The sequence below is a fragment of the Sitophilus oryzae genome, unplaced genomic scaffold (assembly GCF_002938485.1).
Source record: "Sitophilus oryzae breed Bouriz unplaced genomic scaffold, Soryzae_2.0 scaffold_1743_pilon_pilon, whole genome shotgun sequence".
Classification (NCBI taxonomy): domain Eukaryota; kingdom Metazoa; phylum Arthropoda; class Insecta; order Coleoptera; family Curculionidae; genus Sitophilus; species Sitophilus oryzae.
This window is the reverse complement of record NW_022146439.1, coordinates 1,394,015-1,419,865: the sequence shown is the minus strand read 5'-3', so window position 1 is coordinate 1,419,865 and position 25,851 is coordinate 1,394,015. Positions and strand designations below refer to the sequence as shown.

The 25,851-nt window shown below is 33.1% G+C and overlaps 1 protein-coding gene across 1 annotated transcript in view; it reads right to left on the bottom strand.

The window, feature by feature from the left end:
* LOC115881853 (obscurin-like) overlaps positions 1-25,851 on the bottom strand; it is a gene marked incomplete at its 3' end in the record, with an annotated part of 111,437 nt that overhangs the window by 21,056 nt on the left and 64,530 nt on the right. The window contains 7 exon segments of the mRNA XM_030899551.1: positions 571-627; positions 4,219-4,336; positions 4,619-4,794; positions 6,599-7,795; positions 12,030-12,848; positions 12,900-13,053; positions 14,223-14,522. Coding sequence (XP_030755411.1) covers positions 571-627; positions 4,219-4,336; positions 4,619-4,794; positions 6,599-7,795; positions 12,030-12,848; positions 12,900-13,053; positions 14,223-14,522 — 2,821 coding nt within the window.

Genomic DNA, 25,851 nt, shown 5'->3' with positions numbered 1-25,851 from the left:
TTAAACAATAAGTATAGTATACAGGGTGGTCCGAATTGTATTCCGGAAACTTCGGCAGCATATTCTGCAGATAAAAATAAGTAAAAAAGTTCGTATAAATGTATGTCTTAAATTGCTTAGTTTCGGAAATACAGGGTGTAGAAGTTTCATTTTTATTTCAATTTTTTTCAAATAATTTATGAAATGACGTCAATATTTGGATGAAAATTGGTACCTGGGAGTTTCTTGATACGAGAAATTTGATTTTGATGTCAATATGACTCCTACTTGTAGAGGGCGCCACCTACATATTTTTTAACTGGTTTGAAGAGTAATAACTTTTCGTCTGTACCTGTATAAAACTACTGAGTAAAAAAATATACATTTACGACGCTTTTTACGTAAAAAAGCTTTCTTGGTAAAAATTGCTACGACTAATGGTTTTCGAGATATTTGGAATCGAAATTATCAATAACGGTCATCACTGACATAAATTAAACATGTTCATAATTCTGAAATGTTTTCGTCTCCTACAACTTTTTGACCATGAATCGCAGAACGTATTTTCCAGTAATTCCGCATCTTTCATAGATACAAGGAATTCAGGATGATCGCTCTTAGCTCTTTCCTCTCTTTCTTCGGTGGTCACTAAAGATCAAATCAACAATATGTTTATATCCTTTTTAATTTTGTATTTTTAAACATAAAAATCGTTTTAAGACAGGGTTATTGAACAAATATAGTAAATAACCAGTAAAAAAGTGTTAGGAACAAGGAATAAATTAAATTTTAAAAATTAAACAATAAGTATAGTATATATTATTATACCGGGAAATATGTATTTTTATTTTCTGTAGGTAGTATTTGACATAAAGTACTTCACGCCATTTCAGTTAAATATTAGAAACAAAAAATTAATTTGCGACAATTTCTTTTATTGTTGTAAGTTGTAAGTCAACAATTTTATGAAAGTTTTAGAAAAAGAGATATTAAATAAATTAAAATACTAAGGCAAATTTTTGTTTTCATCATAAATCTATTTCTAAAAATTATATTGTGAATTGTTTATTATTTTCAATATTTCTTGAAGGATTCAGTAGTAATAGTTGTAGTATAGTAAGATTTTAATTCAATAGCAAACTTATTATCACTTAATTTTCCGAAAGTTTTAGCTTAAAACAACAATAATTAAAAACTATTAGGTTTTCTTTTGCCGTTCAGTTATCATGTAGCTGTGTAGTATTATACCCCATAATCGAAAAAAAACAGCGTCCAGTTGGCTTGGAAATGACGATCGATGACAGCGATCTTCATTTCATAGCCATCGCTGACACCGTTTTTTTTTCGATCATATTGTAGTTATTGTATATTATTATCGCTTTATATAGGTACATTATGTTGTATTATGTATACAGGCACGTTATGCGTGTTATAAAAACAAGTTATTGAATTTAGGAATGTCAATTAATATATACAGTGTGTTCAAAAAAATTGGCCACATATTAAAAAGTTTGCTGATTCCAATAAGTTTCTTGTAATAGGCAGATATTTATTTGCTTATCCAAACAAAGAATATCAGCTTGATGGCACAATTTCGCATGTAAATAATTTTTCCACGGTTGTATACATTGTGTAGCTTAAGATATTCAGTTTTAGTTATCTGCTTGATAACAACAGTACAGTGGGCTGAACTTTCCGAAACATAGAAGTTGTGAAAATCAGAAATCAAGACAATGGTAGTTTAACATATTAATTTTATTTCAAAATTTTAATATTTTCCATAAGAATTATCTTGGCCCAGTAGTACATACCCGGTTCAAGGTGAGTTCAGACGTAAACAAGGTTTAAAATTTTAATAGGTTGGTCAATGTCTTCTTATCGTTGAAATTAGTTTAAAAATTAGGTATTTAACGATTGATATTAAGCTTGAGTTGTTTAAGCTATACAACCGGGCCTTATTGTTCAAATACTGCATAATCTTCTTGATCACACTGTATATTCTAACAATATTATAAAATAATACATCTGTGAATTATATTTAATGCAGAAATGTATTATTTTGAAGAAGAGAATTATCGACCCAAATAACGAGTAAAATAAATACAACGAATCCAAAAATCGACATATATAAAATCCGACATATAGATCCTACTAACGTTCGTGAACGACCAGCTGCGCAGAGCAAGATGCGTGCGCTTTCTCATTTTGAGCCACGGCCGTGTAGATACCTCCATCTTCGTCTTTAACCTGCTTAACGGTCAACTTGTATTCCTGACCGTTGGGGTCGCTGGCCATCTGAATCCTACCCGTTACGCTACCGTCGCCATTTATAGGTTTACTGTCTTTCAACCACATAAAACTGGTTGGTTTGTGCTTGAGCAATACCTCAAAATGTGCCGTTTCGCCAGCTGTTAATATGAGCAGAAATGAAGATTAGTTGGAGAAAGGTGCGTCAAGTCAAAAGTATCGTATTTCCAGACAAGAATACATTTTACGATTGGTTAGTTGATTTTGTTAAAATTTTCTGCTTCAAAAAGTTCCACTATTCAGTATTCATTTTTTTCTTCAACGTCTTTTACATTACATAGGCAGACAATGATAGGTCACCTTTCTTTTAAACTGATTGACACCAAATTATATTTAAATAATTTGAATGCTGTATTTTTTGGTTGAAAAGTAAATTTGCCCTTATGCTTCATCCAGATCCTCGAAATTAGTAGAATAGATTAGTGCTTTCAATTATTTAATATACTTTAACTTAAAAATTATAGATCATTGACAATGTCTAAAAATACAATTTAAATTAATAGAATATATATAGCTGTTGCTTGCGGTAGTCAGTTACATCCATAGCAATTAGTTTATAAAACAATATACAGGGTCTTCCTTAATGATATGCTGATATTTAAGGATGTGATTCTTTGACCTATTCTAAGAAAAAAACTTCATATGAATATATGTCCTAAACATCTTAACTTTTTAGATAGAGGGTGGTAAAATTTTCTATTTTTTTTTCAAAATATCTCTGATGGTATATTTGATACACGTCTTGCATGCATTAAAATGCTTATTTTGATATACAAAAAATGTTTCATTTCTTAATTTCCTTTCAGTCGATGCAGAAATGATTTCCACAGAACAGTCACCGCATGATATTTTCAGCGATTTGAACCTGAAATAAACTGACTTTAATTTTTTAAGCTAAAACTATGCGTCGCGTCGGTCGAAAAAAATCAAGAGACAAAAAATGTTTAGAAATGGAAAATTTGAAAATAATTTTTATTATAAGAGAAGTCAGTGGTGTACCACTTTTTTCTCCAAAAATATTCAAAGTAAAACCCGTATGGACGGCAATGGTTGAAATAAATAAAATACTTTGTACACCAAAACAAGTATTTTGATGCATAGAAGACGTATATCAAGTTTCATAAAGATATCTACATATATCATAGTTATGAAAAAAAGTTTTTTTTAAGAAAAAATTACCACAATGTATCTCAGAAATTAAGATGTTTAGGACATACATTCATATAAAGTTTTTCTCTTAGAATAGGTCTAAGAATCACTCCCTTCAATATTAGCATGTTATTAAGGAACACCCTGTATAAAACAATAAACTTTTGATTTCGAACCACAATTTCTCTTGACGGATGAAAAAAAAGTAAAGGCTAAAATAACAGGGAGAGCCACAAAGTTGCAAAAACGTCACCTGGATATGCTTGCGCGTGTTCTATTTTTATTTTTACGTTTTTTATTTTTACGAACGATATATATTACGAACTATAGATATATTTCGCGTCAGTTTTTTGAATATGAGCTTCTTTACGGTTCACTTAACATCCCTTTTGAATATATAAAACGCTTGAATATTTTTTTCTCGTTATCTACTCTTTCGTATGCCCACCCCTACCATGTAATCCGCGAGATTAATAGCTCTTCATTACCAAAAACACATAAGGCACATACACTATAAATAACTAAAACGCCCAAGTATTTTTTTGTTTTTTTGAAAACCACTACATGCTCCCCCCACCAGTAAAAAATAATACACCGTATGATTTATTTTTATCTGGAAATATGATACTTTTAATGAAATTTGATATGCTTTTATTTCAAAAAGCTCTCAAGATAATGTTGATGTGAAGAATACTATCACAGAATACTATGTAATTATGCAAAGAACAAATAAGATAAGATAATAGTATAGTTGAATGTAGAAGTAATTTAATATACACTTACGCTCTATGCTGGTTCCTCTAATTGTTTTAATAAAATGAGGTCTGTTTCCATCCAGTTCCTCCAGCTTTTCTTCAGCCGATTTTTCCCTTGCCGTCCTCATACTAGTCGAAAGAGACTCCTGCAAATTATTACCAGTAAACATAAGTACGTGAGTTTTCGATTCTGTAGATGCAGTGCTAATAGCAGTAGCTATAGCTTGTGAAGCGGAAGTTCTTCTTTCCATTGTTGACATTTCGGAAGTCGATATGCTTTGCTCCGATTGCACAATGGAAGGTTTGTCCTCCATCGCAGCTAAGGATTTGTTATCGATTGTGCTAAGCAGGATAGAAGCTGTGGATTGTATAGCGCTAGCCGTTGCTGAAGCCACACTACTTTGCTCTAGAACAAGCTGAGATTTTACCTGGTGTTCAGATTCTACAGAAGTTTCGGACTTTTTAGATTCACGCGAGTAAGATTCGGATTTATATTCCCTGGAGTGAGATTCTTCTCTGGACTGCTTGGATTCCAAACGTTCTGATTTGATTTCTTTACCGTTAAGAGCACTTGATTCTTTGCTTACATTTACCGAAGATTCATCTAGAACATAAATACTGTATAATTTTACATGTAGGGTTTGGATGTCACATGACTTTATTTTTTAATTGTTTTATTTGATTTTTAAGTAGTTTGTATCACTTAAAATCATAGTTCAATTATTGACCAACTAAATTTCTTGAGCTATAGGATTTAATTTTATTTTGAAGATATTTATATACTTTTTTTACATTAGAAATAATTTTATTTTGGCAAATTTAATTTCACTAGTAGTAATTGTATTAAAAACTGTTATTTTTTTTCTTACTTAATACAAATCCAAAAATACTAGGTACAGAAAGGACAAAAAATCAAAAACTGTTTTATGTCTTAAAATGTCATACCCTATACCCTAAAATCATATTTTCTCTTTGCCATTTTTCGAATAAATCCAAAATAACAGAGTTATTTTAGTTTGAAAATTTCCAAAAAAAATATTTTTTGCTAAAATTTTGCAAACAACTGGATCTTTTCAGGATTTTTTTCTTGTAAATTTAATCTACTACCTATGTTGCCATATTATCAACAAATTATGTGTTTAACTAAATACTAACAAATTTTCCGAATATGTTAAAAAAACAAAATTAAAAAAAAAATTCGCGAAAAAACCTAGTAATCCTGTTTCTGGAGCCAAGATATACTACCCCTAAAAATATTTGCACTTATTTAAGACTCACCCTATATATTATTAATTAATAATTTCACTCTGTATTGAATATTTTACTATAATATCGTTTAACGTATATCCTAGCCACAGAAACTCGTAGCTAGTAAAATTATAAGTGTGAATTATAAAAAATGGCAGTGGCGGACATGTTTTACAATTATTTTTGATAATTGGGCCGCCACTTGCCACTGGACTTGAGCTCTGTGGTCTATACTAACCTCTTACTACACAAACAAAAGACAAATTTAAAGAAAATCGCCTACAGAGTATTTGAGATAATTACAGTAAAACTATTTTTTGCATAATGTTGAGCATCCTGTATCTTTAAATTATGAATTTCCGGTCCCATGTTTGTAGTAACTTTTCTTTATATTTTTTGAAAAGGGATCGCCCTCTAAAATTTGGTAGTTCATTTTTCGAACACCCTGTAGATGAAGATACAATGATAAAAATCTTTGTAGCACCTGAATGATATAACTAAAATGATATTAGATATCTTTCTTTTTCTTAAACCTTTATTCAATATTTCAATTGTGATTTTTTTGGGTATAGGTTTTTTTATTAAAAATTAAATGATTTCTGAGTGTTTTTAAATCATTTATTTGCCGACGTTTCGATTTTTTTTGTAAATCTTTTTTAAGGCATCTAAAATATTTTAAAAAAGCATTAAAATGCGATTTCAATTTTTTTAAATATATAACAAACATGTGTATGTAGAGTCAAATATTCTTAAAACATAAAAACATAAAGTCAGTTAAAAAATCTTCAAACCTTTGTTTGAAAAATTGACAGGAGCAATTGAACTTTATATTGTTTTCTTTAGAACTTTTGACAAATAATTCAAGGTTACTTATAACTCTTTTTAGTAATATTTCTATAAACAAGAATTTTTATTGGAAAACTTCTATAAAAATCAAATAAAACACCACTAAAACTGTATATGTCAAACTCACATTTAGCAAGTAAAACTAATACAGGACATTACAACCAAAAAAACTCATAATAGACATGACTGTGTTATGTATATAGTGAGAAAATGTGTAATGTTTTCGTAATAAAATATAGTACTATATTATTAATTTAATATCCCTCATTTAATAATTTTGTAAATAGAAATTCAAAATTAGAATATTAACTCACCAATCTCGATTCTTGGCGATCGGTCTGTTGATTCTCCTCTAGAATATTTTTTGGAATATTTGGAGTAGGCGTCTTCATCCAAATCCCTCTTGGAGGAATATGATTTTGATTCAGATGATTCTTCTTTGCGCAAATATTTTCGAGCATATCGCTCGTACGGATCATCTTCCGGATCAGCTTTAGGTTCGATAGATTCCTTTCTCGAGATTCTTCGAGAGTACCTCGGAGTAACCTCTTCGTCTGCACTAGGTTTACTCTCCGTCGAACTAGCTCTAGAGTATTTCTTTGAAAATTTGGCATACACATCTTCCTCTTCATCATCAGCTCCTTTTTTATCGGAATATTTTCCGGAATACTTTGAAATTAATTTCTCAGTGTCTTCGGCACCTTCTCCTCGAGAAGTGGATCTAATACCATATTTACTTCCTAGATCGCTACTTTCAGCAGATACGGATCTTCTTGAATATTTCGAGCCTAGCTCCGATCCTAAACCTAGAGAACGTTTGGTACTGTAACTTAAGGCATCGTCTGAAGGTTCCAGTCCTTCTAAACTACCCCTAATAGATTTCTTGATGGTATAATTGTCGTTGTCACCTTCCGCTTCTAATGTGCCACGAATGGATCTTTTGGAGTAGTAGCTACTATCTCCGGGTGTTCCTTCGGTAATGGTTTTACTAGTACTGTATTTTTTGGAGTACGAACTGGTGTAATCACCATCATCATCACCTACACCACTTCTAATTTTTCTGGAGTAACTGTAGGTATCGCCCTCGTCATCTCCCAAACCAGTAGATCTGATCGATCTTCTGGAGTAGCTGCTCGTGTAATCAGTATCGTTACCCTTATCCAGCGGTGGTTTTCTGGCGTAACTCGAGGTCAGAGCTGATGAATCTTCACGTCCATATTTTGATGACAATGGATCGTATTTAGATGAAGTATCATATTTCGAAGATGTATCATATTTTGAAGTGGGGTCATACTTTGATGACGTGTCATATTTAGATGAGGTATCGTATTTTGATCCTCCAGTTAAAGAGTCATATTTGGATCCTCCGGTGAGCGAATCATATTTTGACCCTCCTAAAGCCTCTGATCCTAGACCATATTTTGAAGTAGTGTCCGTACCATAGCGAGAAGAGGAGAGACCTCCATCTGTTGAGTATGATGGAGCTGTTCTGCTTTCGTACCCCCCACTGTCTGCGAATGCATTTTACATTATCAGAAGATAGATTGGTATTTTCTAGAAAACAACCATTGCATTGCATAGCGGAAATATTAGCACATAGCTTTTTGTCGGTAATTTAGCAACATAGTTTGTGTATTGACATGTATGAAATGTTACTACGTCTAGAGATACAATTAAGCAACACTGAAGCATGCTTTCATATATACAATTTATACTGATCAGACGTTTTTCTAAATTCTTAAATATTATATTTCGTTTTTCGTAATGTTACATTTCTTTCTTTATTTAATAAAATACCGTATGATCGAATAAAAACGGCATCAGCGATGGCTATGAAATGAAGATCGCTGTCATTTTAAATGTAAAATTATATGGGAACTGTCGTCGATCGTCATTTCCAAGCCAACTGGACGCCGTTTTTTTTTTCGATCATACGGTATTTACCTTTGGTATTTACTAATAAACATTTTTTTAATTTAGCTTTTTCTAGATTTTTTTTGTAATATGATAATTGTTACAGATTTTTTAATAGTTTCCACTTCAAAACTAATAATTATAGTCAAATAGCCAATGCTGCTTGGTATATACCGGGTGCGTCTCAAAAGTGGCTCACCCCTATATCTTTTTTATTTTTTCAGTTAAAAAACGAGATTTGGTATTTTAGTATATGACATAAATTAGGACTGATTGACGTAATCAATTGTTTTCGGTCACTTCCTGTTTCACCGGAAATGACTACAACTTTTGATTTTTAAATGGCACCCTCGGTATTTTTTTACTTTATTGGAAAGAAAATAACACTCTGAATAGAATGACATATCATATGTCAACTTTTGACATTTTCGCATATAGTTTATTTGAAATTATAACCATTGGCATAACTACAGGGATGCCCGGGGTGCCGGGCCCCCCCAGGCCCACCCCAGGATAAATTGCTAGTTACGCTAATGGTTATAACTTGCGGTTCGTAACGAACATTTGACTCGAAATACCAAATGTGTGGTATCAAATTATTCGTAAAAAAATGATTTTTCCAAATATGCTAGTGAACCACCCTCGTTCCATTTGAAAAAATTGAGATATGATTAAAAATACGATTTGAGCATTTTCTAACTAGCCAGGACAAGACACTAAAAACATTAGACGATAAAATCTATTTTTCTAAGGCTCCTTGATCAAGAATTAGTGTTTTTAACATAGCCATGGCACTCTAGATTGAATTTTAAAATATGATTTTTTATTAAGTGAAAATGTCAAAAGTTGACATATGATATGTCATTCTATTCAGAATGTCATTTTCTATCAAATAAAGTAAGAAAATACCGAGGGTGCCATTTAAGAATCAAAAGTTGTAGACATTTCCGGTGAAAAAGGAAGTGACCAAAACCAATTGAATACGTCAATCAATCCTAATTTATGTCATATACTAACATACCAAATCTCGATTTTTTATCTGAAACCCGGTATACAGGGTGGTCCAAGTAAGCACCATATCAGTTTTCTTATTTGATTCATTTTATCCAATATTTAATAGAAAATATGCGTATGTATTCTTTTCGAGACCAACTGAAAGTAATTCGCGGTTCTTTCGGGACAAGGTAACAATAATTAAAAATCTTTTATTGTCTTTTAGAATTGAAATGGGCCTTTTTGAGAAAGGGTGAGATCGTGGGCGATATTTGTTTTAAGCATATGATCATGAATTTAACAATTCCGCCAACAAGCGTCAAACTTGAAAAAGTTTTTTTCGGCTGGTTTACTTTGCAATAAGATTAGGTCTCCTTTGAGTGACAACAGTCTGGACGCATTTTTATTTCTGAGATCTTACTACAGAGAAAAATCCCTTATTATCCCTTTTTATGGGAATTACTTTTTATGGATAATTCCCTGTAGCATTTATGTAGTAGTGCTATTTCTTATTGTGCTTACTTCTTTTCTCTTTTGAAGTTCCTATAATGTTTATTATCAATTATTAAAGTTTATATGTTATTTTTTTATTTAAGTATAAGATTATTCAATGATATTAGTTATGTTTTTATAGGAATTTGTAAAAATGTAGAGCTTTTTTTTAACAAACTTAAAAAAAATTAAATTTAAAAACATTAATACTTAAACAACTGAGTTTACGTATTAAAGTTGTAGATTTATATACAGTTGGCTAAAAAAATCATGAAAATAGGGCTAAAAGTAAAAAAATATAACACTTTATTAAACATGACGAAAAAATTCTCCGTTGCGTTTTTTTGCATCTGAGTGTAGAAGACGCAAAAAAACACGATTTTATAAGCTTTATTTACAAACTAATCAGTATTTCTCCAACATTGTTAGTATTAAAATAGAACAAAATCAAATCTCGCGTTCATGCGATTATGAAATCAAGCAAACAGTTTGCAGAGGATATAATATAAGGTTGTTGGTTGAGCGTCTCTAATATTTTGTATACTTTGGACAAGAGCCAAGACATTTTGGAAAACGCCGAAAAAATATGTGTGTGTCTTTAATGACTGATTTTTTAGTTCAAAAAGTTCTTGTAGCTTTTATACCAGTTAAACAGAACCGTATTATTGAAGAAAAAACGGCGTCAAAGACGGCTGGGGAATGAGAGTCGATGATAATTTTCGCGAGGTCAATCTCTAGACGTCATTTAACAAAAATTTTTATAAAACTTGTCAAAAATTAACACTTATTATAGAAATATTAAAACGGGATAGAACGTTTTCAGACACCAGAAATATATTCCCAAAATATTATTCTTCCCGATTTTTAAACTACACCATTTAAAAATATTTGTTACTCAATATAAAAATAATTACAACCTTCTTAGGGCCAACTGGCAGTAAGCGCTATTAAGAAATAAAAAAGAGTACGGGCCAACTAAATGCCGTCTAGGGCTTGACCTCGTCAAAATTATTATCGATTGTCATTCCCCAACCATTTTTGACGCTATTTTTTTTATCGTATGGTGTATGAAAGTAAATTAAATTTTTCGTAATTATCCATTAATCTAGAGTAGAATAAGGACTTAATTTCATAAAAAAATTATTCTCTAATATTTCCAATAAAGAAGAAAGTCTGTATTTATCTTAATCAAATATAAAATCACATTTTTTGGTACTATTTAAGGAACCAAAATCATATTTTTGGTATTTTATATATTACTCCAATCTAATGATGGGATTACTCGAGTGAAAAATACTCGGTCACCCGAGTCTTCAAATCCTCAGTATGTCTCGAGGATTTTTGTCGATTTTCGAGGATTACTCGGCAGGCCAACAACTAACGCCGTATACGTAATAACGCCGATTGATACTGAAATCGTTTCAAATGAAAACAAGTAATTCCCCGAATTGCTTGATTTCATTTGCCCTGAAAGGTTGTCAGATAAATCTCGAAATCAGAGTAAAAGAAACAAATTAAGCATGGTTTTAAGGCGCAACCTATGAAAATTTTATTTTCCATATCAAATTATATACACGAAAATATAAAACATTATTAAAGAAACTGTCTAGAAAAATAATTATTTATATTTATTACAATATAACTCATTCAAGGTACAGGAAAGACTATGACAACAAACAGTACCGAGCATTCGGGTATCGATCAAGATATAACACAGGCCCTGGAGTAGATGTGCGGAATATTTATGACCAAAGATTCTTCGGATGGTTATCAGATTATTGAATCATCGAAGATCAATACTCGAGGATTGAAATCATTCGATTATTCCCAACATTACTCCAATCCCTCGATAATGCACTAGAGACTTTATTAAGAGCATATCGGTTAATAGTATTTTATTTGGTTTAAGAAATTCTCGGTTGTTACTTTTAGTCACCCCTTATTTGATTTTAGTGCGATAGCTGCAGGCTTACCTATTGGAGGTACTAAAAAAACACTTTAAATGTAGGAGTTGTAAGGTTTTACCTGAACCGCTACAAAATTAAATAAAAAGAATCAAATGACGAGAAAAAAACATATAGCTTTCCTTTTTTTAAGGAACACCTTGTATATTTAAAGCTTTTTTTTGAAAGATATTTTTTCAAATTCGGAAAATATTCCTAGATTTCTATGACCTCTGTAATTATCAACTTGTACTAATAAGATTATTCTCACGTTCTATATACAAAAATATCTAATTATTGACCACAGTAAACTGCGTCTAGTATAAGCCAAGCGACTGGTTAGTAAATAAAACCACATAAAAATGCATTAGTATATTTATTTATAGCCAAACAGAATTCTAACCTCTCGTAGAAGAAGTGTATCTTCGGCTCATTTCGTCTGAAACTTCCACATTAAATTCAATTCCGATATTATAATCGGTGAGTACGGTGTCACTAACTCCCGGTGACTCGATACTATAAAGTTTCTTTAACGCACTTCCCGGCACTAGCTCTGGTGGAGGTTTGATATGGTACTCGACTTTCTCTTCTAAAACTCTTGGATTGTTAATGTGTATCAAAGGCTCAACCGCTTCTAACTTCTTTAAATAACCAGTGTCTTCTTCGAGTTCTTTGATAGGGCTTGAGGCTTTATAGGTTTCAGTATTTTCACTTACTTCCGGAACAAGAGTTTTATCACTTGATGAACTTGACGAATCTGTTCTATGAATAGAAGTTCCAAATTTTTTGGACGCAAACTCAATGGGTTCGACAACTTCGGACTCTGGGGTTAATATATGTTTTAGTGTATCCGATTGGACAATATCAGTGGTAGTTGTAGTTGTTCCTAAAGTGATTCCTGTTTTCTTGTCTTCAGTTGTAACTTTACTTACAGAACCTTCTTGTTTGCTAACGTCGACTTTCTTTTTTTGGGCTAACTTTAATTCTGATACTAAGTTATCTTGAAGTGCAGTTTTTTGAACTCCTACAAGTTTAGTTTTCGCTTGGAGTTCTTCAACAGGTTTTGGTTGAGCTTGTTGTGTTGCTGAGGGCTTGAATTTCTCTTTTGAAATTTCAGGTAATTCTTCTTTAGTAAGAGATATAGTTTTCGAATCTTTTTGAGATGTGTCGGTTGGAGGAGAAGCTAATTGAAATTCGTCACTTGTATTTTCCTCACTTTCACCTATAAATCAATTTTGATATTTTCTAGAAATTTATATAAATTCATATTTACCGTAGTCCTTCGCAAATTCTCTGATTTCTTGTAACCAAAGTTTCTTTATGTGATCTTTATGGGCGGTAAGAACTAAAGATTGACCACCTACTTTATCAACTAGCTCAAAAACGTGTTCGTTTTCGGGATAATCCTTAACTTCAACTTGAGGAAGCTGCGAAAATATTTTAGCAGTTTACATCTTGAGAATACAATTATTCATCATCTTTGAATTAAAATGACAGATAACAAATGTTACTCTTATACCGGGTGCGTTTCAAAAGTGGCTCATCCCCATAACTTTTTTATTTTATCAGATAAAAAAAAACGAGATTTGGTATGTTAGTAGATGACGTAAATTGGGATTCATTGACGTATTCAATTGTTTTTAGTCACTTCCTGTTTCACCGGAAATTACTACAACTTTTGATTTTTAAATGGCACCCTCGGTATTTTTCTACTTTATTTGATAGAAAATGACACTCTGAATAGAATAACATATCATATGTCAACTTTTGACATTTTCGTTTTAAAAAAAAATCTTATTTAAAATATCAATCTAGAGTGCCATGGTTGTGTTAAAAACACTAATTTTTTATTTAAGGAGCCTTGGAAAAATAGATTTGATCGTCTAATGTTTTTTGTGTCTTGTCCTGATCGGTTGCAAGATGTACAAATCGTATTTTTAATCATATCTCAATTTTTTCAAATCGAGTTTCAAATGGAACGAGAGTGGTCATTAGCATATTTGGAAAAAGCATTTTTTTACGAATGATTTGGTACCACACATTTGGTATTTCGACTCAAATTATCGTTATGAACCGCATGTTACAATTTCAAAAAAACCATATGAGAAAATGTCAGAAGTTGACATACTCGTATGTCATTCTATTCAGAGTGCCATTTTCTATCGAATAAAGTAAAAAAGTACCGAGGGTGCCATTTAAAAATCAAAAGTTGTAGTCATTTCCGGTGAAACTGGAAGTGATTAAAAACAATTGAATACGTCAATCAATCCCAATTTATGTCATATACTAACATACCAAATCTCGTTTTTCCATCTGAAAAAATAAAAAAGTTATAGGGGTGAGCTCTTTGAGACGCACCCGGTATATATTCTCTCGTTCGACAGACTATAGATTTATGAATTTTATAGAAAATTAGTCTGACTTGTAATTCATAGAAATTACTAGATATTTTCTTCTTCTTGATAGGTTATTAAATAAAATAAGATTGACTGTGAATGTGAATGATATTCCTGCTGATGTTCAAAGTTCAAAACGAAATATTGTTTTAAACTATTTTAAAATCAATTTTAAGAAATGATAATTGGAATAGACTTACTCTAATGATATCCTTCAGTTGAAATATGGATCTATCTTCCGAAATACGTCGGACTTTGCAAATAAGCACGCGCGCCTTGAAGAGAAAGAGATAACGTTCCTTGGTGACGTCGCCAAAGGTGACGGTGAAACGGTCGTGCAGAAGAAGGCGACCGAGTTTGTGGAAGCTGCCCTTGTATCCTTCGATGCTCGAGATGAACTTTTCGTCTTGGGCACGATGGGGGACGCTTAGCATCAAATCGAGGGCCTTCTGTAGATCGTCGTTGGTCTCGCCAAGACACGCGCTATACCTTACCAACTCCTGAAAATTAGAAATTGGTATATTAAATATTTTCAATTCACAAATTTTTCATAAATTCCAATATGTATTGTATATGCATGTACAGGGTGTCCCATTTTAGTTGAAATCATACGGGATCTCCGTTATTAATGAAGACAGAAGAGTGCGGTTTACACAAACCTGTTCCACTTTTTTGTCAAACGAAAGATGTTATAAACAAAATTTTTATAGCCTTCTTCATTTCTGAGCTACAGGGTCTTTTTGAAAATTTTGCAGTTTGGGGCACCCCTCGTATCTCTGTTATTGTAAAAGGTATCGGGAAGGTGAAAACTGTTTATTGTAGAAAATTTTACGTAGAATACAATAGCGTCTGTTATTCTACAATAATAATATTTTTGAAGATATGAACTACGTTAGTTATGTTTTCTTAAACGGACCACCCCGTATATTTATAAATTGTATGATCTGGCTTGCCATAAGCTTCTCAAAAATATATATCACTCTATATTTATTTTCACTATTTACTGCAATATTTAAAAGTTTTCATTAAAATATCATTTTTATTAGTAAGTCATAATTGATAATAAAAAAATATTATGTCTGTTTTCTGTCTATTGTTTTATTTTGGTAGCCATTAATAAATTATTTATATATCAAGGAAACTTAACTCTCTACAGCTATTTGTAAATATTGGACGCTGTCGCACCGGAACTTTTAGATATTCCTTTAGCTAATTTACGTGAATAACGAATACACTTTCAGCAAGATGAAGCCCCCCCTCACAACTTTGAAAATATTAGAATTTATTTCCCAAATCAATGAATTGGGACTCTGTATTTAGAGATTTTCGAAATGAAATATACTTTGGTAACTCCAACAACTTCGGCGACCTGGAAAATGCTATCAGGCAAGCTTTTAGATATTTGTAAACCCATCCCGTTATAAGAAAAAGAATAAAAATATATTCAGATATTCAGAGGTAACAACTGTAAAATAAGATATTTTAATAACAAATAAAATTTTTGACATCTGTATGACTGTTTTAGTAAATTCCCTTTTTTATTTTTTTGTTGTCATCACGACCTACTAATAAGAACATGATATCTTTTAAATATTGCAGTAAATTGTGAACATAAATATAGAGTGATATATATTTTTGAGAAGTTCATAGCAAGACGGCTGATATGATTTATAAATATACAGGGTGTTCCATTTGAAAAAACATAACTTTAGTTTACATTTTCAAAAATATCTTTTTTAGTAGAAAAACAGACACCACTGTATTCTACGTAAAAAGTTCTACAAGAATCAGTTTTTACCTTCTAGATATCTTTCACAAAAACGGAGATACGGGGGCTGTTCAATATTCCAAAATTTTCAAGAAGACCCTGTAGCTCAGAAACGGAGAGGGGTGTGGAAATTTTGTTTACAGCATCTTCCGTTTGACAAAAAAATGGGACAGGTTTGTGCAAACCGCATCGTCCTATCTTTATTAATAACGGAGATACCCTATGATTTCAACCAAAATGGGACACCCTGTATAGGGTGTTTCATTTTGCAAGGTCTCTCGTTTATGAGTAGAGTTACAAAGATGGGATTTTCAGATCACTGTATTACTTTTTAGCTGACCATACCAAAAGGTATGGTAGGCTATTAAGATCGGCAAAAAAAATTTTTTTTGATTTCGCTCAAAATGAGTTATTTGGGCCATAAATGACCTAAATACAAAATATTTTCATGGTGTCTGTCTGTCTGTCTGTCTGTCTAACCTAATCTAACCTAACCTAACCAAAATTACAGTAGCTAGCGAAACGCGGTTTTCAATTTAAGATTAGGAATAACATTTGCAACAAAATTTGTAATAACATCAAAATCAGTCAAAGTCGTAGTTTTTGAGATATTCCGTAGAGTGTTTCCGTAGTCCGTTTTTGAGAGAATCCGTGTGGAGAACTCCAAACTCCCGTCGGACGCGACCCCAGGTGGCGGATAGGGGAAATATTTTTACTTTGAAACTAAAAGAACTGCTTACCAACTTTTTATTAACATATTTTGGTATGGGCGTGGTATTTTGGTATTTGCTATACGTGCCCCCCGGCGCCAATTTTTTTAAACTAAAGATGATATATCCTAGCCCCCTTGGTTTCTGAAATAAAGGATGAATTTGAAATTCTATTTTTCTCGGTTATATTAGCGAAAAGGTGAAAATTGAGTCCAATAGAGTTTTTCACGTAAAACTCAGTGGCGTAACTAAATTTTCGCTGGGAGCTGTCATTCTTGAAATATGGCCTAAACTTATTTTTTTTATTGGTATACCATGTATATTATTTTTTAATTTTATTTGTATTATTATGCAAATTATTATGCAGCAACAGTAAAAATTTGAGGTTTATTTTTTAATAGAATATATTTTCAACCTACCTATAACTATCTATTCAGCTCTTTGGTACGTTTGAGATTAGAGGTCTTCTTCATAAATTAAATTTTCAGTAATATTTGAATTTATAACAAATGAAACCGTTGTAAAATATGAACTGCTATCATAATAAGAGTTAGTATGCCTATGTAATAAATACACTCTTCTATCTCCATCGAAGTAGTCTTAAAAAAATCTTGTAAAACACTATTGCAACAATAACAATCTCCAAAGTACAAATTGTTCGTTTAGACTTGATCACATCTACAATTTTCTTAGCTATACAGGCCATATAAATTAAAACATCCAATTATAATGTCGATTTAAAGGCGCCTGAAAATGTAAACCAAAACACAAATGATTGCTAGTAGCCCGATATAAAATATACAGCTGTCGATTCCTTCCATAATAACATTAACTACTGAGGATTTTGACGTAGAATTTTAACCAAAATGTTTTATTTGTTGTCACTTTTGACATAATGACAATACTTTGTCAGGTAGACTCGGTTTTAGAACAACAATCGGAGTATTCAGTGAGAGATACATACCTTCAAATCTATAGTTACATGTAAAAAGTAGTTATTTAATAGAGACAATATGATCGAAAAAAACTTTGTTCCAAAAAAAAGTTATGATAAACTTTTAAGTTTTTAGCCGACCATACCAACAGGTATGGTAGGCTATTAAGATCGAGAAAATTTTTTTTTTAATTTCACTCAAAATGAGTTATTTGGGTCATAAATGACCTAAATACAAAATATTTTCATGGTGTCTGTCTGTCTGTCTGCCTGTCTGTCCGTCTATAACACGATAACTCAAAAACCGCTAAACCGATTTTAACCAAATTTGGCACAAAAATACTGTGGCACCCGAGAATCTGGCCATTAGTTTTTGATGGGGGTGGGGGGTTGTTAAGGAGGTATGGGAGGGGATTAAAATTTTTAAAAAATCGTAACTCCAAAATTACAGTAGCTAGCGAAACGCGGTTTTCAATTTAAGATTAGGAATAATATTTGCAACAAAATTTGTAATAACATGAAAATGAGTCAAAGTCGCAGTTTTTGAGATAAAAAAAATTGGAATTTTTTTTTTACTTTGAAACTAAAAGAGCTGCCTACCAACTTTTTATTAACGTATTTTAGTATGGGCGGCTATACGTGCCTCCCGGCGCCAATTTTTTTTTCGTTTAGAAGCAGAATTAAAAAATAATAATTTTTTATATTTAAAATATTTCTAAATTTTTAATGGGTTTGCAGATATTGGCTATGTTTTATTACCTATGAGGTTCTCAACGATAAAATACAATTAGACAAATATCATTAGGTGGTTCTGATAAAAATTTAATGTTAAAAGAGTCATATATGTAATATAATACCGTGAATATCTACAAAACCATTAAAATTTTAGGAACACTTTAAATACAAAAAATGTTCGTTTTTTAATTCTGCATCTAAAAGAAAAATAAAATGCAGGGTGTTGCCTTTAAAAAAAATGGAATATAGCTTTTAAAATGTTGCAGTGTAGCCATAAAAATTACCCTGTATAAGATAATGTCAGTTTTTCTTCACGGTGTATTCTGTTATCTTTGGTGTTTAGTTTAATATAGCCAAGTATTAATAAAGTTAAATTCACTCTAGTTTCTAAGCACTTTTCTGATATAGTGTTTTTAACCAAAGTTTCAGTAAATATGAAATAGAATGGCAACATCGCATGGTGCAGGAAATAAAAATAGAGTACTATATATGTAAAATTTTATGCTGAATCCAAATCTATAGAGAAAAATGGGAGCTGCAATTTAAAAAAAAACTTAAAACTTTATCATAACTTTTTTGTATTTCTGTATAAAATACAGAATGTCACTGATAAACTGAAACTGAAAATAAATCAAGTCAGCCATATTAAAACTCCTTCACGGTTTAACTAATTTTGTTAATATACTCCTTTCTTGGTTTTTATTCAATGAGATATAAGTCCAGAGTGTGGTTAAAATATTTTATGATCAAAAAAGTTGATGACATAGATATGTCCCCCACTGTTCTATTTTTTTAAATAGGTAAAAATATATATATAAATATAGAGAAAAATTTGATTCAATAATTTATTGGTTTTGTTTTACTTTTTTAATAAATGTATAAGTTATTAAAATTGTTTTTACAATAATATATTACAAATATACAAATTACAAATATATTTCTAATTAATAATGGGGAAGTTATAATAATTATTTAATAACTAAAATATCAGATATGCACTGAAACATCTTAGTCGTCTTAATTATTTTTGAAGTGGTAAATAGAAGCAAAAATACAAGAAAATATACCGGGTGGTGCATCGTCGTTGGAAACAAGAAATCTCATGCAAATTTAGAACTGTCCAAATATTGGCTCCCCTATTAATTTTACAGCTAAGTCGTACATAGGTTTTTTAAAGGTCTGTCTATGCTGAATACACGTGCCAAATTTGAACAATTTTGGACACACCCTGTATATTTCAAAATAATTTTAAATTGTGCACATTGCCTCCCCACATATACCCATAAAATATTTTGTTTCTACACCTTTCCGTTTTCGTATAATCAACCGAGGCGAATGAGGTGCGCCACCCGGTATAGATAGCATTATAAAACTCCTCCCTTAATTACACATTTTTAATATTTTTTTCTAAATTCAGTAAGAAATACCGTTCGATTCAAAGTTCGATTTATAATTTCTGTAGTACTAAAAGTTGTCTTGTCTGAATCACACCACGCAAAATAGGAAAATATGTAGGATATGATGTTTATTAAACAGTTAAATTTTCCGAAAATTTTAGTATTTTGATACCTACGATAAATGAGAAAAGTTTCGTATATTTAGAGCGACGAAAATAGCGAAATGTTGACCCATATCCTGAACATCCCGCCCACTTTCAACAATGTCAAGACGTAAATTATTTCACACGATTTGCATTATTTATATTTGCTTCAAAATGCGTTCGACATTATTCTAATTTCTTTGGGAATAATTCTTCAGCGTCATTTAACAGGATAATAAGGAAATACATAGAAAGAGTGACGCGACAAAACTTCGGCAAATGCCAAAATTACGCCTACGTCATTAATGTTTGCCTACGCAATATTGTCGTGCAATACATCTAAAAAATATTGAAATATGACACACCATATATTATGTGTTACGAGCTTTTATATTTCTTGAAATATGTCGGGCTTTTCGCCACTGGAAGATAATTTTACAAAATAAATATATTTTTTGTAAACACCACTGCTTTGAATCCAAACGATAACCAGCTTGTCAGAGGCATTTTACTAGTAAAACAAAGTTTCAATACAATGCTTAACGTTTTAGGAGGTATATCTCCTCCCATCGTCAGAATCAAAAAACATAATTTTTTTTAAATTTCTAAAATTATCTTTAAGTGAAGATCGCTGTCATTTTGTATGTAAAATTAATATGAGGAATGCCATCGATGGTCACTTCCAAGCCAACTGGACGCCGTCTTTTTGATCACACGGTACAACAATTCAAAGAACACTACTTTTTAGGAGATACGTCCATTATATTTTTTTTTGTTTCTGACGACGGAATGAGATAACTTCTTGAAATGTTAAACATCTTTTGTTGGTTGGGTAAATTTGTTTTACTAGTAAAAATTCACTGACAGGCTGGATTCAACTCAGTGGGACCCTCCCGCTAGGCACAGTAAAAAATGTTGACCCTGATTTATAACAGAGTTACCAAAAATGGTACAAAATGGACTAATTAATTTGCCTCTAACCAAACTAAATTGAATGAAGTAAGTATATTAATTTTAACTGGTGTATATCATCATCATCATTCTCAGCTTATTCCAATTATGGTGTAGCCTGCCTCACATATTTAGATACTCTCTGTGTTGTTGGGCCCATTGTTATCTATTGTTGCCTATACAGGCCCAAGTTATCCGTGCTAATTTCCTAAAATCATGGTCCCATCTCAGGTCTGGCCTTCTTCTAGGTCTCTTAATTCCTCGTGGGTACCGTGCTGTAATTTTTGCGGTCCATCTGTTGTCCGTCCTTCTTGCCAGGTGTCCTGCCCATTGCCACTTGAGGGATTTGATTCGGTGGATGACATCTATTACCTGGGTCTCTTGTCGTATCCACTCTCTTCTTTTACGTTCTTTCTTGGTTATTTTCAACATATTTCATTCCATTGAACGTTGTGCGACCTGCAGTTTCCTTATAATGTTTTAAGTGTCGAGGTCTCACATGCATATGTCATGACTGGTAGTACACATTGGTCGAATGTTTTCTTCATTAGATAAAGTGGCCTTCTAGATTTGAATATGATTGAGTTTTTTCCATACGGACTCCATGCTAATTTAATTCTTCTGTTGATTTCTGGTAGTAGATATCCTGAACTTTGTATTAGTTGTCCCAAATATATGTATTCTTCAACTATTTCCAGTTTTTTGTTCTTTATAAGAATGTCTTTTCTATCTACTAGTTTTTGTACATTGCATTAGTTTTTGCTAAATTCATTTTGAGACCTACTTGCTGGCTGTATTTAGTTCGTTAATTTGTGTTTGTAGTTCTTCAAGACTACTGGCAATTAGGACTATGTCATCAGCGAATCTTAAATGGTTAAGATTTTCTCCATCTATTTTTAAACCTTTGTTGGTCCTATCTAGTTGAGGTAAGATTTCTTCTAGTGTTTCTGTAAACAGCTTTGGAGATATCGCGTCTCCCTGTCGATGTCGTACTCCTTTGCCAGTTGGGAACTCTGGGGTTGTTTTATATATTGGCGAAAATTTCTATATAAGGCTTGTCAATACCTTGTTTCGCTAGGGCTTCTATTATTGCCTTAGGATATTTCGAGTCGAAAGCCTTCTCAAAGTCCATAAAGGCTACGATTAATGGAAGTTCGTATTCTTTTGTTCGGCTGATAGTTTCTCTTAGCGTATGTATGTGATCTATCGTGAGCTGCTCGTAAAGCCTGCTTGTTCTTGTAGTTGTGCAATGGGGTGTGACCGCAGGGTCAGTGGAATTTTATTCAGCTGGTTCGGGAGTGATACCTCCACGGACACGAGTTCCCGGTATCGATGCCGCCGGGGTAAATGGTGGCCCGCAGTGGCAACTAACTGTAGCTAACGCTTGAAGAAGTATCGTCCCCTCCAGGTAGCATACCTATTGATACTTATGTAGCTCCCACTGAACCCCACAATCCTTGCAGGGAAGATTAGGAAGGGGCCAAGCTAGTAATAACAGAACAAAAGCTGAAATGGGCGATCGACACCTTTCAGCCCTATAAAGCAGCAGGAGTGGATGGGATCTTTCCTGCCCTTCTAAAGGAGGGTCAGCAAATAGCTACTCACCATCTACTAAGCATTACAAGAAGCAGTCTAGCGATGGGATATATACCAACCACATGGAGAAGAGCAAAAGTAATGTTTTACCCAAAATAGGCAAAACTGACTGGACAAATCCCAAGTCATTTGGGCCTATTAGTCTCACATCGTTCATACTAAAAACGCTGGAGAAAGTAGTTGACAACCATATTGGAGAAAATCATCTAAAGGTTAAACCACTGCATGATAGTCAGCATGCATATAGAACGGGCAGATCCACAGAAACTGCTCTGTACCAATTAACGGAGCTAATACAGACAAGTCTGGATAGCAAAGAAACAGCAATTTGTGCCTTCTTGGATATTGCGGGGGCGTTTGACAATATACCACATAAGGTGGTCAGGCGATCTCTAGAAACAAGAGGGGTGAACAGAACTATTATTCGCTGGTTTTGGGAAATGCTGTCAACACGAACAGCAGAGGCTCAGATGGGCACCAAAACTGTAGCTGTTAAAACAACGCAAGGAACTCCACAAGGTGGAGTAACCTCCCCTTTGCTGTGGAGCTTGGTGGTGGATGAACTACTAGATGAATTAACTCTAGCGGGAATACACTGCATTGGGTATGCAGATGACATAGTCATGATCGCTCGGGGGAAACATGAAGGCACCTTGTGTGATATTATCCAAAGAGGACTCCGTATCACTGAGAGATGGTGTAGGACTGTCGGGCTGAGTATCAACTCAGACAAAACCGCGATAGTGCCATTCACCAGAAGGCGAAGTCTGAAAAACTTGAAAAGAATCCAACTAGATGGAAAGGAAATACTGCCAACACAGGAAGTTAAATACCTGGGAATAACCCTGGACAGTAAACTCCTGTGGAACAGGCATATTAAGAACACTACCAGCAAAGCCATAAAGGCTCTCATGATATGCAGAAGACTGGCCGGAAATAGATGGGGCTGCTCCCCTAACATTTTGCGCTGGATGTATACCATGATAGTAAGACCCATGATTACTTATGGAGCAGTTGCCAGGTACACAAAACTAGAGCAACGGACGGCAAGGCTAAACCTATGCAAAGTCCAGAGACTAGCATGTGTTTGCATCACAGGAGCCATGAGAACCTGTCCAACAGCAGCAATGGAGGTCATTCTAGATCTAACACCACTGCACATTGTCATTGGTAGATATGCCAATGCGACAATGATTAGAATGGTCACGATATGCCAAGAACGTACAACTTTGACAAACATGTCAATGTAGTATTGAGCAATAAGAAGGATTGGAAGAGCGAAACGCTTGCCCAGCAGTTAAAAGACCATACCATAACTTGGTATACTGATGCTTCCAAAACCAATACGGGAACAGGGATCGGAGTGTTTGGGCCGAGAGCTAAATACTCCGAACCAATGGGCACTTACCCTAGTATCCTACAGGCAGAAATCTACGCTATCGAAAGATGCGTACAACTTATCTTAGATAGCAACTATCGGAAACAAGAAACAGCCATCTTGTCTGATAGTCAAGCAGCGTTAAAAGCGATCAACTCAGTATCGATCAATTCGAAATTGGTCAAAGAATGCATAGAGAAGCTGAATAAATTAGGCAAAGAAAACAAAGTCCTCCTACTCTGGGTGCCTGCTCACCAAGGGATAGAAGGCAATGAAAAAGCAAATAATCTAGCTAGGAAAGGAGCTAACACTCCACTAACTGGACCAGAACCGTTCTGCTTTCCAAGTGGTAACCAACTCAAGGCGGAACTCAAGAACTTGGAAGATTCCATCCGCAACCTGGAATGGAAATCTTGCAATGGTCTAAGACACTCGAAGAAGTTTCTGAGGGCTTATGATCAAGAAAAATTACAGATCTTCCTGGGTCTGAGTAAGAACAATCTTCGGATTGTCACGGGGTTTTTAACAGGACACTGTCTCCTCAATGAACACCTCAGTAGATTGAAACTAAGAAGAAACGGCGAATGCAGATTCTGTGGGGAAGATGGGGAAACACCAGTACACCTCATCACTGAGTGCGCCGAGACGACAACCATTCGTGCCATGAATTTTGGTACGACTGATATTGGAGATGGAGAACTACCCTCTATAAAACCGTCCCAGATACTGGCTTTTGTCAAAGCCCTGGGACTGTATGATGAGTTATGATTCAAGAAAGGGGGACACAATGGATCTGTAAGGTCGAAGTGATTAACCCCCCTCCCACTCATTCTAAATTCTAAAAATTCTAAGTATCGTCCCCACGTATCCGAATTACCGATTGTGCCTAGGGTAAAATGGTGACCCTTGGTAAGCTATGCCTCACAACCCCTACATGAACAACATAAGAAATAGGATTGCAGAAGTCATCAAAAACTACAACAAAAAACTTGTACAAACTGTCATCGAACAAAGAAAAAGCTATCAGAACGCTAAAAAATCCCTCACGATCGAAAAGAAGCAGCTAATCGCATTAACACAAAACAGTATCAGAATAACAGACAAAAACAAAATAAGAAGCCTTGTAACAAAATTCTACAGCGACATATATAAATACATAGTATAAAGCCCCAGAAATCATATATTAAGAAGAAAAACTCCCCCTACCACAAGACAACGCCCCAGGAGTTCTCATGGGAGAAGTAGAAAAAGCTCTTCAAGATATTAAAAATGGCAAAGCAGCAGGGAATGACGGAATAACAGCTGAAATACTTAAGTACGCCGGTAAGACAACTTGGAAAATCCTAGTAAATATATACACCAGCTGTCTCAGGGGAAAACATATACCGCAAAACTGGAACAGCGTCAACATAATTATTCTAATTCATAAGAAAGGTAGCAACGGAAGATATCAGAAATTATAGACCAATAACACGCTAGACACTGCTGCACAAGTGTATAATCATGATAAAAATAAAATTGATTGTTTTTGAGTAGGCAAAAGGAGAAACGTAATTATTCCAGAAAAAATATATTTATTTAATAATAATTAGAAAATTATTTACCATTCAGTTACAGTGTAACAAGAAAGAGCTTTAGTGAAAAATCCAAAATTTACATCTGTTTTAAATCTAGGGACTGTCTTAGCACTATTAACTCTCTCTCTCTCTCTCTCTCTCTCTCTCTCTCTCTCTCTGATTAGTATACATATATCTGCTGATCGTACTGCCAATTTTTGAAGATATAACTACATATTTAATTTTTCACTTTTCCTCTGCTGACAGGGAAATATGAAATAATTTTCTCCAGAACATGTTTTGGCATAGAAATTTATTTTTGAAGATTTAATTATTTTATGTTTTTTGGAATACTAGCTTAAATTTTGGATCCAAGTATAAATAAAGAAAACACCCGCATGGATACGAATGATCGATATGTAACTATATTATACTACATAATACTAATGTTTATAAAATGTAATAAAATATCGAGAACTTGTGACGATAATATTATATATTATATTGTGAGGATAACAACCAAAATAAATTACAAGCCTACAACTAACATTCGATCTTATTGTATATTCATGTATTTTGTATATTAAAAGAAATGCATCTTAAATGTAAAAATTGGTATTTAATAAAATATTTGCTTATATTGTGTAATAAAATATTATAT